The sequence below is a fragment of the Brachyhypopomus gauderio genome, chromosome 2 (genome assembly GCF_052324685.1).
Source record: "Brachyhypopomus gauderio isolate BG-103 chromosome 2, BGAUD_0.2, whole genome shotgun sequence".
In the NCBI taxonomy this organism is placed as follows: Eukaryota; Metazoa; Chordata; class Actinopteri; order Gymnotiformes; family Hypopomidae; genus Brachyhypopomus; species Brachyhypopomus gauderio.
Window position 1 is genome coordinate 9,006,730 of NC_135212.1, and position 20,093 is coordinate 9,026,822.

The 20,093-nt window shown below is 40.3% G+C and overlaps 4 protein-coding genes across 5 annotated transcripts; 1 reads left to right on the forward strand and 3 right to left on the reverse strand.

The window, feature by feature from the left end:
- Nucleotides 1-544: 544 nt before the first annotated feature.
- ch25hl1.2 (cholesterol 25-hydroxylase like 1, tandem duplicate 2) lies at nt 545-2,868 on the reverse strand. Its single transcript, XM_076986041.1, has one exon. It carries the CDS (start codon nt 2,044-2,046, stop codon nt 1,219-1,221), a length of 828 nt encoding a protein of 275 aa, XP_076842156.1. The 5' UTR covers nt 2,047-2,868; the 3' UTR covers nt 545-1,218.
- A 2-nt stretch (nt 2,869-2,870) lies between these two features.
- LOC143486580 (uncharacterized) lies at nt 2,871-9,437 on the forward strand. Its single transcript, XM_076986040.1, has 12 exons — nt 2,871-3,011; nt 3,671-4,369; nt 4,590-4,649; nt 4,730-4,782; nt 4,887-5,031; nt 5,356-5,717; nt 5,918-6,146; nt 6,482-6,599; nt 6,869-6,983; nt 8,077-8,188; nt 8,423-8,535; nt 8,649-9,437. The coding sequence occupies exons 1-12, from the start codon at nt 2,982-2,984 to the stop codon at nt 8,722-8,724; spliced, it is 2,112 nt and encodes a 703-aa protein (XP_076842155.1). The 5' UTR covers nt 2,871-2,981; the 3' UTR covers nt 8,725-9,437.
- Nucleotides 6,335-13,470, reverse strand: kti12 (KTI12 chromatin associated homolog). Of its 2 annotated transcripts, XR_013123564.1 has the most exons (10): nt 13,226-13,470; nt 12,858-12,909; nt 12,715-12,767; nt 12,569-12,624; nt 12,384-12,460; nt 11,919-12,078; nt 11,737-11,799; nt 11,417-11,605; nt 8,054-8,212; nt 6,335-6,947 (listed from the first exon to the last, which is right to left on the reverse strand). XR_013123564.1 is itself a non-coding variant. In XM_076986042.1 (8 exons), exons 1-8 carry the CDS (start codon nt 13,374-13,376, stop codon nt 11,489-11,491), a joined length of 729 nt encoding a protein of 242 aa, XP_076842157.1. In that variant the 5' UTR covers nt 13,377-13,470; the 3' UTR covers nt 10,353-11,488. The 2 variants fall into 2 exon arrangements, 1 of the variants encoding a protein (XP_076842157.1); XM_076986042.1 differs by lacking the exons at nt 6,335-6,947; nt 8,054-8,212 and having other exon boundaries at nt 10,353-11,605.
- Nucleotides 13,471-16,481: 3,011 nt separating this feature from the next.
- On the reverse strand, nt 16,482-19,176 carry sec11a (SEC11 homolog A, signal peptidase complex subunit). The gene is made up of 6 exons (XM_076986046.1): nt 18,999-19,176; nt 18,424-18,533; nt 18,055-18,204; nt 17,206-17,325; nt 16,990-17,047; nt 16,482-16,868 (listed from the first exon to the last, which is right to left on the reverse strand). Exons 1-6 carry the CDS (start codon nt 19,047-19,049, stop codon nt 16,818-16,820), a joined length of 540 nt encoding a protein of 179 aa, XP_076842161.1. The 5' UTR covers nt 19,050-19,176; the 3' UTR covers nt 16,482-16,817.
- Between the last annotated feature and the right edge of the window lie 917 nt (nt 19,177-20,093).

Consider the following 20,093-nt stretch of genomic DNA (forward strand, 5'->3'; position numbering starts at 1 on the left):
GTGAAATGAAATGATAAAAATAGCATGGCAAACCTGTTCTGTCTGGAAACGTAGCCTTCCTAAGTGAATTGTGTAGTATGGTACGAGTTTCATATTTTATACAGAGGCTACAGGACCTTTAAAAAAAAGATTATAAAAAGAATCCCCATGCAAAGTTGGAAAAAATCACGACATCCGAAGGGCTACATGCTGAATTATAACATAACTACACTTCACCTGCACCAGGTACATTATGCAGATTCCCCAGCTGTCCCTACATATAGTTGGAGCTGATACCGCAATGTAATGAAACCCGATGTAAATGCTCAACTCATAATCCCCCCCCCCCCCCCCCCATGTTTAGAGCATCGTTCCTAGGACTGTTAGGACTGTTGCTACCTACGAGGGAAGGATTTTTACTTGACACAACTGGTGTAGCCTGACAAATGTCAGTTATAGTCAGTCGTTACGTTTTCCCCTTATTTACACCTTTAATTAAAGTGAAATGGTTGACAAAGCATGGACACAAAACTATTTACTAGTATATTTTGGTTTAATTTTTAATGCTCATTCACACAGCAATTCATACATAAATAGACAGTTAAGTAAATAATAAGGTGGTTTATAGCTGCATTACCTTGTTTCACAAAAGCATAAGCATCTACATGTTAATGGTTTGCAATTATTCGTTTTCCACACATTTTACATGTTACTACACTGAAGATCACACCAAACACAGATAAACACCACAAAAATAATTAGTTTATAACTATTAAATCAAATCCATTCACTAGTACGTCTTGTTTCATTTTGATATTACTTATATAAATTAGTTAGCCTATAGGCTAAATTTCAATTTTGCTTAACCAAAAATGTGTATCACTGTTATTGGGTGAAATATCCATTATGTCTGTTTTTTAATTTCCAAATAGTACTTTTAGTTTAAATCAGTATTTATACATATCTTGAAATATGCATAACGTAATCTAAGTGTCAACGATGACAAAAAAAGTTGTAACATTTGAATGTTAGTAGATTACATATTATCTAGTGTTCCCATTATTATCTGTATGATTGGTACTTTAAGAAGAAAAGTCAGAGAGATAATCTGAATTGTCATGTACAATTGTCAATGTGTTTTCATGAAATCTGCCTGAAGAAAGCATTGCACAAATCCCTTACTGTTGGCTGCAGGCCCATGATGTTTGACTATAGTCACATATTTAATAGTGCACACTTTTACCGAGCTTTAACAAAACTGAAATCAGCGTGTGTGCCTAACAGTTTATCCCAGTGGCTAAAATGGGGGGCAAAGTTGGTATTAGGCTTCTGATGGTGCACATCATGCTTGCTTGGCCCCCCATAGATACCAAAGGGTATCAGGCGAGAAGTGGACCATGGGAAGTCATACCCACAGTGGTCTTCCACCGAAACATAGACATGAGTTACCATAAAGGCCCAAGTGGTGAGCAGGTGGCACCTCATCATCAGTGGGTTCAGTGTGGTCCAGAAGCCCACCGTGACCAGCTCCCAGCCCCCGAGGCACTGTGTGGCCAAGGCGAAGGGGGCGGAGTAATCGTGGTGGATGGCATGGAAGGTGACGTACAGCCAGCGGACCTTGTGATGCAGGAGGTGCCAGATGAAATACTGCAAGTCGAAGAGGAGGAGGTTTCCCGTCACGCCGCCCACCAGCTCCAGTAACGTTGGCGCTTGCTCAGGCAGGGGAGTGGGAGGCCTCCATGCCCACTGGGCGACAGCAGCCGGAAACACCAGCAGAACGTTGTTGCGCAGGGTGATGCCAGCGCAGCGGAGCAGCATGGCGTGGGTGGGCATCTTGTTCGGCTGAATCTTGTAGCGACAGACAGCTGGCCACTTGTCTCCCATAACGTCGCAGAGCAGATAGGGGAGACAGAGAACGAAATACGACGACACTGACAGAATTACAGGGAAGAGGGGCGATCTCAGAGTGTCGCAGTGATGCAACCGCAGATAGTCCCACGCAGGCTGTAAAATGGAGTCTTGCTTATAGTTTTCCCAGATCAACTCACCAAAATGTGCTAGGGCCATGTTTAAGTATCTATACACTGCTGGAAATATTTAAAAAAATACAGTGATGAATGTTCAAAGGTGAAGAGCTGAGATCATTAAAGGATCCACCATCCAATGAGGTTCAGAAGGAAAGGATATCTAGTGACATTCTTCTAAAATATTTACACCTGTCCCCTGTTAATAATAAATTGGTTAAGAGTCCAAAACATAAGACGAATGGAAGATGTTTAAACAAAACTTATACATTCCGTTAAATTCATGTACATACAGATCTCGAGAAAAACGTGCTTCAGGGCTGCATGCGCCATGCATTCGTCCAAATTACTTCGTGCGGCTAGAGAGCGACCAAACTCTTTTTTGGTCATATAAAACGTTTTGAACATGTAATAATTCCAAGCGGCGTTACATAATATTTAAAACGAAACTATATATTCAGAATACACATAATAACTGCAATTTAATGTATTCGAATAAATAAACTGTAAGTTTCTGAACATTGAAAACCAGCGCGCCGTTGAACGAAATAAAAAAAAACCCGTTGCGCATCGTTAGAAATCTTTATCTTACTGAACGCGGCCGACGGCCAGGGAGAAAGGACGCAGATGCGCTGACATTGGTCTGATGCTGACGAGGTCGCTTACAACGAACACTCTTAGGTCCGACTAAAAAGCGGAGAGACTGACGAGTCTCGGATTTAATCTAATACCGGCTTGAGTCTCAAGGTGTAGGAGTAGCGCTCGGCACATAAAGTTGTGTGTATATATGTGTCCGCCAGGGGGCGGTATACTATCGGTATAATGCGCTGTAGAGAGAAAGAAGAAGAGCGAGTAACTCCCTTAACCTGTACATATCCGTGACGATCCAACTGTGTTGAGATCAATATACTATCGTAACAGCTGCTTATTAATAGTCTTATTAGTAAACAAAAGTGTCAGCACAATTGCAACAACCTAATGGAGTCACCAGTTGTGAGTGACGAGCAGGTTAGTTCTGTCTTCTGCCGAGAGAGATTGCTAATAAGCCTGCTGTGTCCTCGTACTTTAGACTTGGTAGCTAGCCTAGCCTCGCTAGCTCCCGTTAGCTCCATTAGTTAAACGAGTGTTAACAAGCGGTGGCTACACCAGTTAGCTCGTTAGCTAACAGCGTATCATTCTGTCCTAAAATATGAAGTTTTTACATTCGACTGTTGCATTGTCTCCGTTGACATATTTAAGCGTGTTATTCTGGAAGCTATAGTACACATGGCAGTATTTAATACAATTATATATCTTACTTAGTCTAATAGTTTTATATATTTTACTTGAGCTAATAGTTTTGAATATTAAATGAGTATTTCATTTATGACTAGTCATTTAGTCAAGGTGAATGTTGAGATATGGTCTACAGTGACAGACATACATGTCTGAGAATGTGATGATTCTTAAATATGACTGATTTGTGGGATCTTTGAGTTGTATAGCAATATGTGGACCAGACATGTTAAATTAAAATATTAAAGTATTGGTAATATGTGCAATAGAAATATTATGAAAGTTGGGGGGTAAATGGCCTGCAGTCCCTACATTACTTCTAATAATAGTAATAATAATAACAGCAAAATTAGTAATAGTGCTTAGCTTCACTTGTTTGATTGTTTCCATAGCCATCAGACAGAGGAGAGGACCCTGTAAGGAACGTAGGGCTGGCGGAGGGCGGTGACGGGCAGAACTCACGGACACCTGCTGGGTCCACCAAGCAGCTGTGTCGCTTCTACTCCCAGGGCCGCTACTGCCAGTACGGGAAGAGATGTCGCTTCCTTCACCAGAGGACTGTTCCCTCCGAGGTGCTGAGGGGGCTGGAGAACAGGCCAGAGACTAGGCCAGGGCCTGTAAGTAAGGAGAACAATGTGGGCACCTCTCCTTCAGACCCCCAGCTGCAGTCAGAGACGCGTGGGGGTTCTGGGAAGGAGGAGCACCAGCGTCCTCCACCTGCGAGGGCCGCCCCAGCGCGGCAGCTGCGATCCCAGCGTCCTTGCCGCTACTTCATGTCGGGGTTCTGCGCCATGGAGGACCGCTGTCGTTTCTGGCACCCTCAGAGATTTCCTCCAGTGGAGGACACGCCGCCCCCGAAACCCAGGGAGGGGAGTGACTCCGGGGCAAGAGCGCCGGCCGACCGGCCGCCTGCAGTTTCAGATCAGGTCAGGCTGGCTGATTTAACTGCAGAGATGTCCAAGACTCTCAGGGCTACGGAGATCACCCAGCTGATGAAGAGATTCCCCAACGACAAACTCATAGTGCAGGAGAGAGAGGATGGCCAACTAACCTACTACCGAGTCACTGTGGAAGCTACTGATCCAGACTGGGTATTTAAAAAAATTTTTAAAAAGAAGTCATCTGAGATTACCTGTACACTAATTTTTATGTTTGGGGACAGAAGTTAAGAAAAATGAATGCCCCTTGTGTAGCAAAGGTCAAAATGCTCAAGCAAGAATGTCTTGCTAATAACAAATCTAATAACATTTATCAGCACTTAAATGTGTTTGTCTTCTAATTTGCTGTTAAGTTACACTTTTTGTTTTGCAGCCTTTTGACCAAAAAGACATTGACATTATGGTCAGCTTCCCTGACAGCTACCCTCAGGAGGTATGTGTTTTGCTTGAAATGACTTCTTAATATTTAGTTTTTTTTTTCTTATTTTATCCAAATGTTTTTTTCCCCCATAGGTGTTTACAATAGATGTGCCTGAAGACCAAAACTTGCCATCAGTAATGGGGAGGTTAGGGCTTATTTCAATTTTCTTTTGTTTGGAATAAAGATGACTGTTCATATTCAAATATAACGAAGCTCAAGATTCCAGCTGAATGCCTTTCTCATGTGCAGACACGTGCAGCTGGCCTCACAGGATTGGCTGCAAGCCAAACATGCAACCAATCAGCTGCTGGGGAGGTTGGAGCTGCTGTTCCGGCCGTACCTACGCTGGCTCGACCGCAGCATGGAGAGGCTCTTCATCGAGGGCGCTCGGCTGGTGAGATTTGCATGTGGAGTCAGATCAGCATCGGACTAATACTGCCCACCTAGAGTCAGTTTAGCCAGTATTAAACAAAGAGTGCCTCTAGAGGCTTGTTGAGAGAGATGAGGGAGAGCCCTTCAGATCCTTATACCTGGGGCTATGGTGAAGTGACTCACTCAAATACAAGCAATATGTTCTTCCTACAATGTGAGGCATAAGGAGATGAATTAACCAGTTTGCAATGAAGGCCTGAATTCGCCTTGGGAGTCAAAGGCAGCGACAAATAAAGTTTTACATTTGGAGAGAATGGAACTCATTGTTCTGACCTCTGCCTTGCAGTTGAAAAAAGACATGGAGCTGGAGAGAGCCGGCATCCAGTTTGTGCCCTACGAGCAGCTCCAGGCGGCAGTGTGCAAGACCTCTGGGCCTTCAGCTGACCTTCCAGAGACCTCGCTGTCTGGACTCCAGCTGGCCGTGGGCTCGAAATCGGAGGAGGAAGAAGAGGAGGAGGAAGATGAGGGTAGTGGAGAGGAAGAGAGGGAGCTTGGTGGCGGCGAGGGGGAGGGGAGCTTGTCTGTGGAGAATATCAAAAGCAGTGCCCCTCGTCAAGGCACCGAGGTCAAACTCCTGGGACTGAGGCTGGGGGAAGGAATGGCTACTGTGGTGGCAAAACGCATCACTGTTTCTCTGCAGTGCAATAGGTAATTACTAGACCTGCCCTTCCTCATCCATTTAACACCTGCTAGACTTCCCGCTGACACGTATGCTCTTAAACGACTGTATTAGCTAGTCTGGGTGACGTTTAACCTCGGAAGAAGGCTTTGTCTAAAAGCACTAACACGGTTGGAGGCGGGGCTTGAGGAACAGGGAACAGGGATTGACACTTGGCCCTGCCTGCTAGGTGTAAGGTGGTCTCTGACCTCACCCTGAGCGGCCAGCTGACGTGCACGGCGCAGTGTGAGAAGTGCGGCGCTGGGATCAAAGCTGCGTTCAGAGCCGGCATGCTCCACCAGTACTGCGACGTGCTGGGCTATCTGGACCTGAACGCAGCCGTGCCTGTAGACCTGGTTCTACAGGACTGCCAGCTGACCGCGGCCTGCCTCTCTTGCAACCAAGAGGACACTCTTCAGGTTGGAAGAGGACCCTCAGTTTACACCCTGTTTGTCTCAAAGACAGTATTGGATTGAGTCCTAGTCACTAGATTCCAAGTGCACATATACACTTTTAGGCAGTGGTTTATACATAATAACATTGCTTACACAATATAGAATTCATTTAAACGTGTAAGTATTCAAAATGTATCTTGAATTTTAGGCCATTCTTGAGGGCAAAGCATTTTCCATCCAGACTCATTTACATGGAAAATAATACATGTCATCGAATAATGCAAAAGTCACATTTCTTTTTATATAATTATTTCCATTTTGACCTCGATCTCTCCGTTTCTCTCTATCTCTGCCATTAGAGTTTGCCCTACGGCCAGAACATGGAAACGCATTGCCAACACTGCCACAGCAAGCTCAGCATCTTTGTGGAAGCCACACGCTTTCAGTACATCCAGCCCAGGACCAGAACCCAGACAGGTTGAGAGTCTGTTCCTAAAGTCTTGGTGGTCAGATACACTAGCCGCTTCCTTTGGGTTTCCTTCTTTCTCATTCCAGGGAGCTGTTATGTTGGATAAGATGTTAGGATACATGTTGTTCTAATTATGGATCCCTGGAAGATTTTATGGGTGGGGAGGACACAGTAACAGTTACACAGTGAATTTTGCATTTAAAAATGGAGTGTAACACTTTGAATGGGCTTGAGATGTTTGGTCTTAGCTGGTGTTGTGTTTCTGGTGGTTCTGCAGGGCAGCAGGGTTCTCAGTACCCTCGACGTTTTCGGGATCCTGCGGTTCAGCAAGGCAAACCTCTTCCTGAGAAAGGTGCCTGCAAGCATTTCAAACAAAGTCACCGCTGGCTGAGGTAAACACGGGAGAAACATGCATCCTTCAATGTTTAACTATATTACATTCATTTTCTTATGGATTTATTTCATTAAACAATTCTTCTATTTTTTTAAGCTGTGGAGAGCACAGTCATTATGCTCTTGGCTGTTAGTTATGATTGTGTAATAGACTGGAATAGAAATGTTGTGGTCGTTAACAGGATAACAGTCACATCCTCACATCATCATCATTTAAATAATTCTCACTTCACAATCTTCACTTCTTTTTTTGTTCCTGCTGCTTCAGTTTTGTCTTTCCAACGTCCAAAGTCCACATTGGATTTTGAAATGCTTTTCCTGTTTTTATGGACTACATTTAGAGTTGAATGGCTGTCAGGCAGCTGTAGAGTTGTCACTGCACCCCTGACACTGCACAGGAGCTATTTATGAAGGCTTATCATTATGAGACCATGAAGGTTTATAGCCATTTACTCTGAGACAAGTCACAGTGTCTGATGGGACTGGGCAAAGGTTATTACGTTCCCCAAAGAGACTTACAGAAACAAACAGATGGCCTAAAGGTGTCGTCTGAGACATTGACCTTTTTCTTTTTATGTTCTTTCTTTTCTTAAAAAAAAAGGCAAATACATTTCCTAAGGTGATAGATCTCAGTATGTCATACATTTTATAATCCTTGTATGTACCCTGTATTTTCTGTAAAGCATTGTATAAGCAAGTGCTATATAATAATAATAATATGTGCTCCTGATTTATGACTGATGTGAAACAGGTCACAGTAGTCTGGGGGATCCTCCACTAAGACGTCAATGTAATGTAACAATGTACCTTTTTGTTCAGTCAACCTCAAGCATATATGCTTCATTGTATTGGTGTATCACTTGTAACTACACCAATAAACTGTACCATAGGGCAAATGCACAATGACCAGTGAAGTAATTGACCTTGCACAACAAACTTGGGGTGAGTTTCCCGAAACGTTCTTAGCGCTAAGTACTTCTTAACCTCATACGTTTCATACGAGGTTACGAAGTACTTAGCGCTACGAACGTTTCGGGAAACCCACCCCTGATTGGTTCTGCTGCTGTACCTGGAACTGCTTGTTCCCGCCAGGTTCCCGTGCTGCGGCAGGGCGTACCCGTGCGACGCGTGCCACGACGAGGATCAGGATCACCTGATGGAGCTGGCGTCCCGCATGATCTGCGGCTACTGCGCCAAAGAGCAGGTGAGCTCGGCAGGACGGGCGCGGCTGGGGAGGGTGACAAAAACATTTCTGAGGTTAAGTTGGATGTAATGCATTTTTATTACATATTACAAGGACAGGAGTGTCAGATTAGCACCAAACTGAAGCAGTGGGCAGGCTGTTGGGTTTGTAGGCATGCGCCGATGCCCTGTGGTTCAGCGTGCGCATGCAGGGCTTTATGGGACTTTATGACTGTGCTGTGTCGTTCTTTTACAGCCATACAGCAATGGCAAACCATGTGTGGGCTGTGGAGGGTTGATGACCAGAGGAGCCCACACCAGCCACTGGGAGGGAGGACAGGGGTGTAGAAACAAGAGTCAGATGAGCAGGTAGAGCCAGCACATCACATCAGCACATAGCAGCTTCTTCCGCCATCAGCCAACTTACATCACAGTGAATAATCCACAAGTCTGAACTGACCACGTCTTGTGTTGCTACACAGGAACGACCGACAGAAATATAACAGCGCGTCTAAAACGGTTTCAAAGAAAGCAGCTGGTGAGAAGAAACAGAAGTAGAAGAAGAAGAGGGAGGAACTGCAGGAACCTAAGCAATCAAAATAAAGATGAAGTTTTCACAGATTTCTAAGTGGAAATGTCATCAACTGAAAATCTTACTATATTTTATAAATCAAATCAAAGCAAAGCTGTCAACTAGGATGAAACATGTATCTTACTGCTCCTGTACCTATTTGTGGTTGCACCTGTAGATAAAACAAGTCTACCAACATGAGTACGGTACCGGCTGATCTGAAGAGCTCAAGTCCAGGTCAGCTATTGGCCAGTAGCTATTGGCCAATAATTGTATAACAACTGGATGTTTTCACATTGATTATTAATGGTCCTCAGTCTCTTGAACCCTTTAAACTGTGGTTGCAATTTCTGAAAGCAAAACCAAGGATTGTGAAACAATCGTAATGACAAAAGTGCAATGAAATGATTTCAGTAATGACATTGTATGAGCATATGCTATCTTGTCACTAATTAAAAAGAATTTTCTTCATAAATTTGAAAAACTTTCTTTTTAATTGAAACACTGATCACTTTTATTTATCTGCAGTAATCATGTAAATAATGGTCACTTCCTATCAAAGAGGAACCTTACACACAAATCTAAGATCATATTCATAAAGCAATCAATTGACTGAACTAGTGTATAAAAAGTAAACATACTTGGTGTACTAATAATATACTGTGTAGATTTGAGCATACGATAAAGCCTGACAATCTTATGACTGCTATGAGATGGTTTTTTAATATGGGTTCATGCTTGAAAGAATTTTGTCAGTCTGCATCTAAAAAAATCCCAGTACTTGATGTTGGGTGTAATTGTTACTACATTGTAACTAGTCAATTGGGATTTTACACTGAAAATCCTACACAGACCCAAGTGATCAGAACCACTATATATAAACCTAAAAGTGGAAATGATCCTTGATCTCTGGTTAATGTGTTAATGAAGGCTCAGGTGTATGTTTGGGCGAGGTGGAGGCTCAGGTGTATGTTTGGGCGAGGTGGAGGCTAAGGTGTATGTTTGGGCGAGGTGGAGGCTAAGGTGTATGTTTGGGTGAGGTGGAGGTGTGATTAAGCTTGGTTTCAACAACATCCCTCTTAAGCGTCAACAGTAGTCTGCCACAATTTTCCTTGGTACCACGCTACACACAATGTGTGTACTGGACTAGAAAAGCAATGGGTCATCAAATCTGAAAACATATTTGGATTCAGCATACCAAAAACACAAACTAATTTTTGCAGATTAATCAATTAAGCAAATTAATTGTTGACAAGTGTTACAGATCCAAAACAGAATTTCGATAAGCAATCCAATGTTGACTGTACCAAGGGAAAAAAACAAAATCCAAGACTGAAAGGGGACAGCCAATCAGGTACTTACTGGGTCTGGAAACTGAGTTGAAAACTAAAGGCTGATTTTAAGTAAACAAAAAAAAAAAGCCATTTTGCAGGGCAATTGGTATTTATTTTCATATAAAACACTATAGAACAAAAGCATAGAACTATAGAACTACATTAATAGAGCAATGGAAATAAATATTAACGGGGAAAATGGAAGTTTGTTTTTATATTCTGATCAGTTTTGATATCTTGGACAAATTTGGTTATGGAAGCATTTTTCTTTCAGCATGATCATGACTTAAAACACAGTAAAAGCCAAATCATCAAAAACATAAAATCCTTACTGCCCTTTAAACTTTGTGGAAGGGCCCAACACTTCTATACAGTGCTGCCCACAGTGGGCAACAAAACCAATTAAAATACTTTACTCATACACACAGCCCAAAGCACCATGGGTACCAATCGTATTCATGACCTTTATCAGTGTATACTCTTGTTGAGGTACTGCACAAACATGTTGGCTATTTGTTCAATATTCTCTGTAGGATGCATCTTGGTGTAACTGATGAACTGTCGTCGTAACTTCCTCAGTTCAGCCATGTTAAGACTTCTAGTGAGTTCAATGTATTGCAAAAGTTGAGGAAATTATGCAGAATTCAAAAATGCCAATTAGTTTCAGAGGACAATAAAATAAATAAAAGCTTATTTAAATGACAATATAAAATTTCTTTATAGATACCCCCTTTTGTGATGTAAAACTTCGAGATATATGATCTTTAAAACAAATCCCTCTCTCTCTCTTTTCCCATATATACACACAATTTTTAAATTCTTTCTTATGATACTGAATACCAAGGAACCTAGAACAATGATAGGGTTAACTACCTATAAAAAAAATGTATCAAGGTACATTAGTGATACACTATGATTCATTAAAACACATTATTATTTTTGTACAAAACTCAAAGCTGTAAAGAAGGGTCAACAAACAACTAGTTTAAATTAATTTCTTTGAACTCCTATTTAAATATATATTTCTAAAGATGACCCCTAGTCCTTTGCCTACTGTAATTGCCGGCTAAATATGTATGGTGGCAACTAAACTGAAAGTCCATCAAACGTCCTTTGATGGCCAAATATTTACTCCAGGCAGCCAGTCATGCTTGTCATTACATCACAGCTTCAGCTGACTTTAAAGGTGTGCTATATGGTAGCAAATAAGTAATTTGCTTCCATTGCTGTAGCAAAGAAGGCAAACTTCACATGGTAAATGTCATGTCTGAATAATTAAGGTGGGTTTAGCATGATGTACTGACTAACCAGGGCATCTGTGGAGCAATGAGTTGAATAAGCACACCTGTAGCATTTCTGCAGGTGTGGGAAGAGCCAGGCCAATGCACACAACGGTTTTGTCCTTCAGAATTAGCATTCACAATGTGCATTCTGAGGAAGCCGGGAGGCAGAGCCAAAAGGATATCTTTTCTGTAGCTCCTGGAACAACAATGGTATCTCCAGGGACACTAGTCTTCTGTGAGTCAAGAACAGCCTAGGAGATTAACGCAAATTGAAGACTTACTGAAGACACTTGTAAGCTAAAGAGGCAAAAACTAATAAAAGCATAAAAACACATCTACAGGTACCAAAACCAGACGAAATGGCAAAAAGGAAACACATTACCATTAAGACATCCTGGGTAACTTTGTCCAGCTCATATAAAAAGTTAGCTGATGACAGTGGTTGCTACAAAACATAAGGAAATGAAGAAATACATTTATCTTATTCCCTTCTCCTTTTTTTCAACAGACATATAGATAACAAAACGTATATATTAAGAAGAATGTAATGAAGGACTCTCTTACACTTTGTGTGGACTGGTTAGGTGGCGGTGCTTTTCGTCTGAAAAGAGCATCAGAGATTGCTTCAAATGGAAGTGCGTCCTCTTTCTGAATAGTAAAAAGTGGACTGTCCCACCTATTTCTTGAATCCGGTGCTTCAAATCTCAAAATAAGGCCATCCAGTCTAAAACATTAACAGAACCAAATGAAGTGAACTACTGAATTACAGAGAAGAAAATGAGTACAAAGACAATTTAATAGCTGTAATCACTCCTGGATCCAATCATTTTAAAGTGACTATATTTTATAAATATATTTTCATTACATAAATATTATTTTAAAAACTTTAAATATAAAAATAATTACTGCCTAAGCTTTAACAAGTAAAACGATCAATCTGCATTTAATACCTTATCTAAGCAGAGTGTTTTAAATTTCAATGTGGTAGGTACGTGCAGAGGATATCATAAAAGACAAATTCATGCTTACATTTCCTGGGAATACTGACAATCTTCTCTCTCTTTATTCCACTCTGAACTTTGCTCAGTTGATGTCAAACAGTAGACCTAAATGATTAGCAACATACATACATGTACACAATAAAAAAGTAAATGATAAATAAATAATCAATACATCGCTTGATGACTGATGTGTTTTATATCCAAACTACGTACCAAACAGTGTGGAGTTTGTACATGTTTAATGAGACAAAACAGTTCATATCTGTAACCTGAAAATAACAAAAAATACACTTATTTAAATAAATAAATAAATAAATAAAAACGGTTATATTATCCAAGTGATATTTACTAACATTTACCTTTGATATAATTTAGGGAGTCGAGAATTACAATGTCATCTTTGCTGAGTTTCCTGTTTTCAGAGACACAGGACTTAAATACTTGGACCACAACTGAAACGTTTATATTCATGTACCTCATGCTTGATGACATAACTCCTCACCTCTCAACTTCAGATCGCAGGGCAGCTCGCAGGTTCTTTTCACTCTGTGAATCTGTATCGGAACACGTTTCAAATTAACGTTAGAACAACGAAGTCTCGGTGCCACACTTTTAGACTACACCGGAGCTACAAGCCATATGCATAATGTGTCCTTAACGTATCATATACAACATCACTGTGTTGTTAGATACAAGTAAACATGCTGGATTGGTAGGGTACCTACATAACCTACCGCATGTGCCCATAATACACTGAATCAAACCAGTTAAACCTTTGTAGTGAAATATTTTCACATTTAGATGTATTGGTACACTTAGAAGCCTCCAACCTCGCCCGTTTAGACAGCTGGCTTTGCTGCAGTATCTCACCTGCATACACAGTGTTTTTATCAGTTCCCATCACTTCATCTCCAATTATGTGAACTTTCCTCTCTTTGTTTTTTGTGAAGAAATCTTTTAATTCGTGCGCTCGTCGGCTTTTGCCGCTGCAAGGATACCCACATAATACGATCAAGGGCATATTGTGCAAATATCTTCAGATGTAGTCAACGTGCTTGTCACACAAATCGCACGCGCCCATGCTCCCGTGTACTTTGGTGACGCTGACCGGAAATCAGGGAGAATATATGTTTGCGTAATCATATGACACGGAAGTAATTACTTGCGTTTCTTCCCTGAACTGGGTAGTTACTTCGACCACTAGGGGCGCTCGCGTACATCGTGAGTTCTAGTGACAACTAAAGTACAACAAATAGCATTTTTAAATCTGTTAATTTCTTATTTTTTTATGCGAAAGTGAAATGTAGAAAATATACACACACCATGAGCTGATTTATTTAACCCAAATTGTGAATTTCTGTAGATAGAAAGGTGTAACCTATATGTGTCTCCAAAAATAATGTAAATGCTAACAGTTAGATCATAATAAATGCTTTAATGGTGGAGTGTCCACTGGTATGTGTTTAATTACTTAGATTGTTTAGCACAATTTCACCATATTATTTCCCCTGATCGCCCCGTGGATTTATCTCATTACGTTTCTTTTATCATATTATATTGAATGTTTATTGTATTCGTGTTTATTTGGAGAAAAAGTCCTAAGCCTTCCATGAAGCGTTTGTCCTAAATAAGATGTGATTTCAGTTTATTATCTCCCATGTATATGTTATCCATTTTTTATCAGTAGATTAGGCCTAGTATTTTGATGTAGTGATCTATGATTGCAAGATCTGTTGCATGATCTGGCCCAAGTGGGTATGAAGGACCATTTTAAACACGTAAATTCAAGGAGTCAAAAATTCATGCCTCTTCATATAGACTGCAACGATGATTTCTTCACAATGGAACATTACATTGTATGTAAGGTGATTTTAGCTATTTTAATACTTTTTCATGACATTTGTAAAATAGGCGAATTGTAACTGCATATGCAAATATGGGCATCACGTTTTCAGTGAATTAGCAAAAATATGGACATTTTTTTGGCATCCTTTAATATTTTCTATGTTAAATCAAAATGTACCACACGCTAACATCAAATTACGTTTTGCTGATATTATGGCAAGTGCATCACTATTTTTTTCGACGAATGTTTAGGCTGATGATGTTTTAATGCGTTATCACAAACGTCCAGGTACACTAACGTTTCCTTTCAGCAGTGCAGCTTTTCAAAAGTGTCCCTACAAAGTCTTTATCCTGAAAGACAAAGCGAAAAACAATGACATGTATTGCTGAAATATTTTATGGTCAGAATATTGATCAAGTCCATTTTAAACCAAAGCTTTGACTACATTCAGATAAAGTGGAGAATGAAGCTGTTTAAATCACCAGCTCCGAGGAATCGTGCCTGTCCCGTGAACCGCTCTGGGCTTGCAGGGCCACTTTTAACACTTTTTGTGCGATCACTTGCTCCAAATTGCTCCGAGTTACTTTCGTCGGTGTATGATGCTTCATTTTTGATTCAAAGGAAGGCTGGTCATCCAGAACCTGGCTATCCGAAACACTCTTCTTACCCATGAAATGTCCTAGAAAAGGGAGAAAAATAAACAATAATAAATTAATCATAATTAATAATAAATAAATATAAATAAATGAATAATAAAAATGTATATATATTATATATATACAACTTTGTATTGTAAAAAAAATGAATAAAAATATTGAATAAAAAATATAGAAAAAACATTGTAATCCAGTAAGGGATTACTGGAGTGAAGGTACACCATACACAGGAATTATCCTACTACATGCGTTACAGATCGCAAGAATTTTTAAACGACTTGCAAATAATTTACTTTAGTTACGGTTGCTTTACATAATGCTGCTGGAAAATCTAGTCATACCAGCAGAGAGATGAAAGTATTACATGTTAGAAAACCTACCTGTTGCCCAAAGATTCCCTCGTGGATTTACTTTGAATTTTGAAACTTTGTTTCTTAGTTCAATTAAATCAAGACTGGCCGATGTACTTATAGGCATGTATGACAGCATTGCTAAATAGGTCAGCAAAAGTCCATATTTGCAGATTCTGCCAAAAGATGTTATGGCCATCTCAAGCTTGGTTGCAGGTTGACGGCAAAGTGACAAGAAACACGACGCAGGACGTGTTTTCTTCTAGTACCTTACGAGCATAATTTCATTCCAAGAACGAGCCAGTCGGTTTTTATACGACCACAGAAGGGGGGCATCATTTGTGCGCTGAGGTCACGGTTCTGCTGTTTTTTGCGCACGAAGTTAGCTGAGCTATTTAAAGTCGGTTTCAGAGGAGATGTAACGACCATGGTCCGCCTGCAAATGCATATTACACTAATATGAAGTTGAGGTCCTTAACATAATTTGTCATCACAAAGGAAGGTCATTAGAAACATTAAGCAAAACTAACATCAGTGATTGGAGAATAATCTGTTAAGTCTTCTTAAATCTATTATAATTCTTATAACTCTTTAATGACATCTGAAGAACACTTCTAACCCAGTGATGTGAGTTGTAATAATTTATATTGTTCTAAAAATGAGTGAAAACTGTAAGGCATCCTTAATGACGTGGGATAAGTTAGCATGTGCTGCAGCCTTCCTAAGGCATTATTTGACATGCTATTGAAAACTACACATTCATCTACATCAATGTGTTCCACTAAGCTCGGTGGCAGGATGAACCTTTGCAGTCACTTGCGTTTTGTAGATAAAGCCGTTTTCATCCTAAGGAAATTGCGTAATTTGCTCCCGTTGCTCAAAGGGTACCCTTACTAGGCAGTGATGAGAAGCAGGTATACTTATCATCAATGGCAACACCTGCTCCTCCTTGCACAAAGCCCATCAAAGAAGGTACGGCGGGGGTGGGGGGGCAGGTGGGAGAGAAACGGATGGAACAGTCCATGCTGCCCCACGCTGAACTTAGAACACCATTATGATGAAAGTAGATGTTTCAGTGGACTGAGAATCGAGCATGAGCAGGGTACTAACCTGCAGCACACCTAGTGTGACAGTAATACTAATGATCCTATACTATACCTAGTCTATATCCAATGTTCTGTGCACAGCGTCATTTACCTTTTAAGTTTTGATGTGATGGCAGCAGAAGAATGTGATATTCATTACAAGGAAAGGACAGGAAAACCAAATTGTTTGGTTCACATTTTTTATTCAATACAAAATTCTTAGTTTTAGAAACAGGTGTGAGGCATCTGAATGGATGATGTAGGTACATCAACAAGACAGAAAGGTAGATAAGGACGATAACAAAATCTGTTTTGGTATGGTACTGTAACTTTACCAAATACAAATACCAATGATGCTATTTTTAACTTATTTTAAATCTAGATTGTTGGAATTTTCCAGAATAAAAATAGTTTTTACCTGTTTAAACAAGTGCACAATTTCCACAAGCAAATTTAACACACTAGAAAAACCCCGAAGGGTTTCACTCAGTGGTTGGTCTTCATCACGTTGTCATAGGCGTAGGTTTACTCTCTATGTACCAAAACAAAGAGTCCCAGCATACACAGAACAGCATACTGTGTAAAAATAAACCAAAGGTTAGATTACACATAAAACATCAAAAGATACTTAATGACAACTTGTTATTCATCATCATTGTGTGTGTGTGTGTGAGAGAGACAGAGAGAGAGAGCCTACCTTAAACTTAGGGTAGTCATTCATTAGAATTGTTACTATTCCAATGTAAGGCACAAACCTACAGAAATAATATAAACAATAATATACTGTGAATGCAAGTATTTTAATTCATTAAAATGTTAGAAGTTGTTCTACAGTGACAATCTGATATGGAGCCAAAGAAACAGACAGTGGACGCTGAACAGTGAGCAGGCTTGTTCTGAGCGGGGGACCTACCCTCTGGCACGACCCACCACATCCTTCTTCTCCAACCAGTGCTGTCCCCTCTTGTACAGGCCTCTGTCGTCCACAGAGTTGTTATCACCTTTTGTCAAGAACTTGATATCCCCATTTTCTCTATAATGAAGGATAAGGCAATCAAAATGAAACGCATACATGGATGAAATATCAATTTTAAATATTAGTTACATAAAATTATTAGTTACATTAAGTGTGAATTTAATTCTGCTAAAACCAGATACTTTTTATTAAATCACAACACAATTAGTTTGCAAAAATAATGTTGGGCAAAAGAGTCAAACAAGGTTGGTAAAGGAAGAGATACTTAATGCAGACAGAAAGGAACAGTTGCAGATGGGGTTCCCAAGAGTGATGGGGTGCCCAAGAGTGATGGGGTGCCCAAGAGTGATGGGGTGCCCAAGAGTGATGGGGTGCCCAAGAGTGATGGGGTGCCCAAGAGTGATGGGGTGCCCAAGAGTGATGGGGTGCCCAAGTCATGACACAGAATTATTTGCAGCCCTCAGTGGGCAATATGGTTTTAGAGACCACAAACTGACCATATCAGAAAGAAAGTACAGAATCAAACAACACAGATTTCGATGGTTATTTTAACATTATCCTTATCAGAAATTAGAATAAGGAATGTTTTGGCATAAATAAGTAAATATTCGTTTTCCCCTCTTAATCAGATTCCACAAATATGAATATGAAACTCAGTATTCACATATTTCTGAATGCATGTATGGATGGACTATACTAGACAGAAAATCCATGGATACGTTCAACCCGACTTCAACATGTCAGGCTGATCGATGGCCTCGAACACTGTTATATGACTCAACTTACTTTTCATGTATTTTGAGCACTCTGTGCACAATGGGTATCTCTCTCCCCTCGATCCTGAACACCACAATCTCTCCCACTCTTATTGGATCTTCTACCCGGTTTGTGAGAAAAAGGAGGTCTCCTCTGTGAAACGCTGGCTCCATGCTCCCACTGAATTGCAACAAATACACGAATTAAAAAGGAACCTTGCATCCCTACTCTTGCTCTATTTGAGGCAACTTTTAAGTCCCCCCATTACAACTTCCTGTGTACTATACTTTTTTCTACTAAGTACATGTACAGAATTAGGTTAGCTACCACAACAGGGCGACTATGCAGCAATGCACAGTATGTTTAGGAAGGAATGAAAAAATATATATATATCCTTACCTGAGAACAACAACGATTGGGCTTTCACTTCCAGTCGCAACCATCAGACCTTTCCATATCATCAAGGCCGAGGACACGATCATCCCAAAATTGAGCACTTGGTAGTACAGCTGAGAGGCGTACGAAACGAGCATCAGTATCACTCTTGAGGACATGTCTAGATGTTAAACGCATGGCCTGCAGCACAAATATCGTAGCAAGCACACAACGAACAGCCAGCAGTTATATCCGGCTGATATAAATGAAGCTTGTTGTTATATCTGAAGCTTGTTGTAAAGTTAAGGGAGGCTGTGTGAAGGATTTAACTCAAACGCAGCCAAGACTCATGCAGACTGCACCGCAGCGGGACAGCTAGCCAACTTGTTAACGATACTGAGATTTGTGACTCGTTTTTTTGCAAATTTTAACCGCTAATTTTTAAGCCGATACCGTAAATACCGCGACTGCTTATGTGATGCACTTTAGATCAGAGCAGACACATGCGAAGCGAGTAAAACTGAAGCGGTGAAGCGCTGAGCTGACGTGTTCTAACACCACCATGCTAGGAGGACTGCGAGGAAGCGGCGCATACGCACCTGACGCTTGTTCATTCGCCGGACATCATCAAGAAAGTCTAAGGATATCATTTTGTCACGTTTGAGCAGTGTGCAGGTTCAGATATTTACAATTTGTCGGATAAAGTGGGGGGGGGGGGGAAAGCCGTATTTATTCAACGCTGTTTTCAAAGAGTACCCGGCAACTTCCTGTTCTGCAGCATCCGGAGGAACCCACGACGGAAAACAGAAAACCATAAAGTAAAAGTATGCAGACATCTACGCGGGAACAGCGTTTTGTACATCATACATAGAGCTCCTAAAGTTTTATATATATATATATATATATATATATATATATATATATATATATATATATATATATATATATATATATATATATATATATATATATATGTATGTATGTATGTAATTATAATTATAATATTATAATATATATATATACATATATATATATATATATATATATATATATATATATATATATATATATATATATAATGTATGTATGTATGTATGTATATATATATTGGCTTGCTCATTAGGGATTTGGACCCATAGTAGTGTTAACCTTGTAAATCCTGTAAAGCGCTTTGTGACAACATGTGTTGTGAAAAGCGCTATACAAATATATTTGATTTGATATATACATGTATATATAATGTGTGTGTGTGTGTGTGTGTATATATATATATATATGTATATACATATACATCAGTTGGCACTAAGGCTGAGAATGCAGATGTCATCCACAGCACCAAGACACGGTAGCAAATGGCTCGAGAGACTGCAGACATGAGTAGCTCCTGAGTGAGTGGCAGCAGGGCGAAAACTGTGTTGGTGGTGCATCAAATGGGGATACTTTAGCCATTACCAAAAACTGGAGCTGGTAAAAAACAGGCATGGCGTAAAAACAACACTCAACACCAACACTATGGTCACCTGCCTGGATCTTGTTCTAGGCTATCAAGTCAGCAAGCCCCTCTTAAATTAGGCACCAGTGTTAAAGGAAGCGGAGCAAAAAGGTGACCCATTTATCCCGACCCACTCTGCCCTCCACGTTGATCCTTTGTCGACTTGTCTCATGCAGTTCAAAGAGCCAGAAGCCCATGTTAC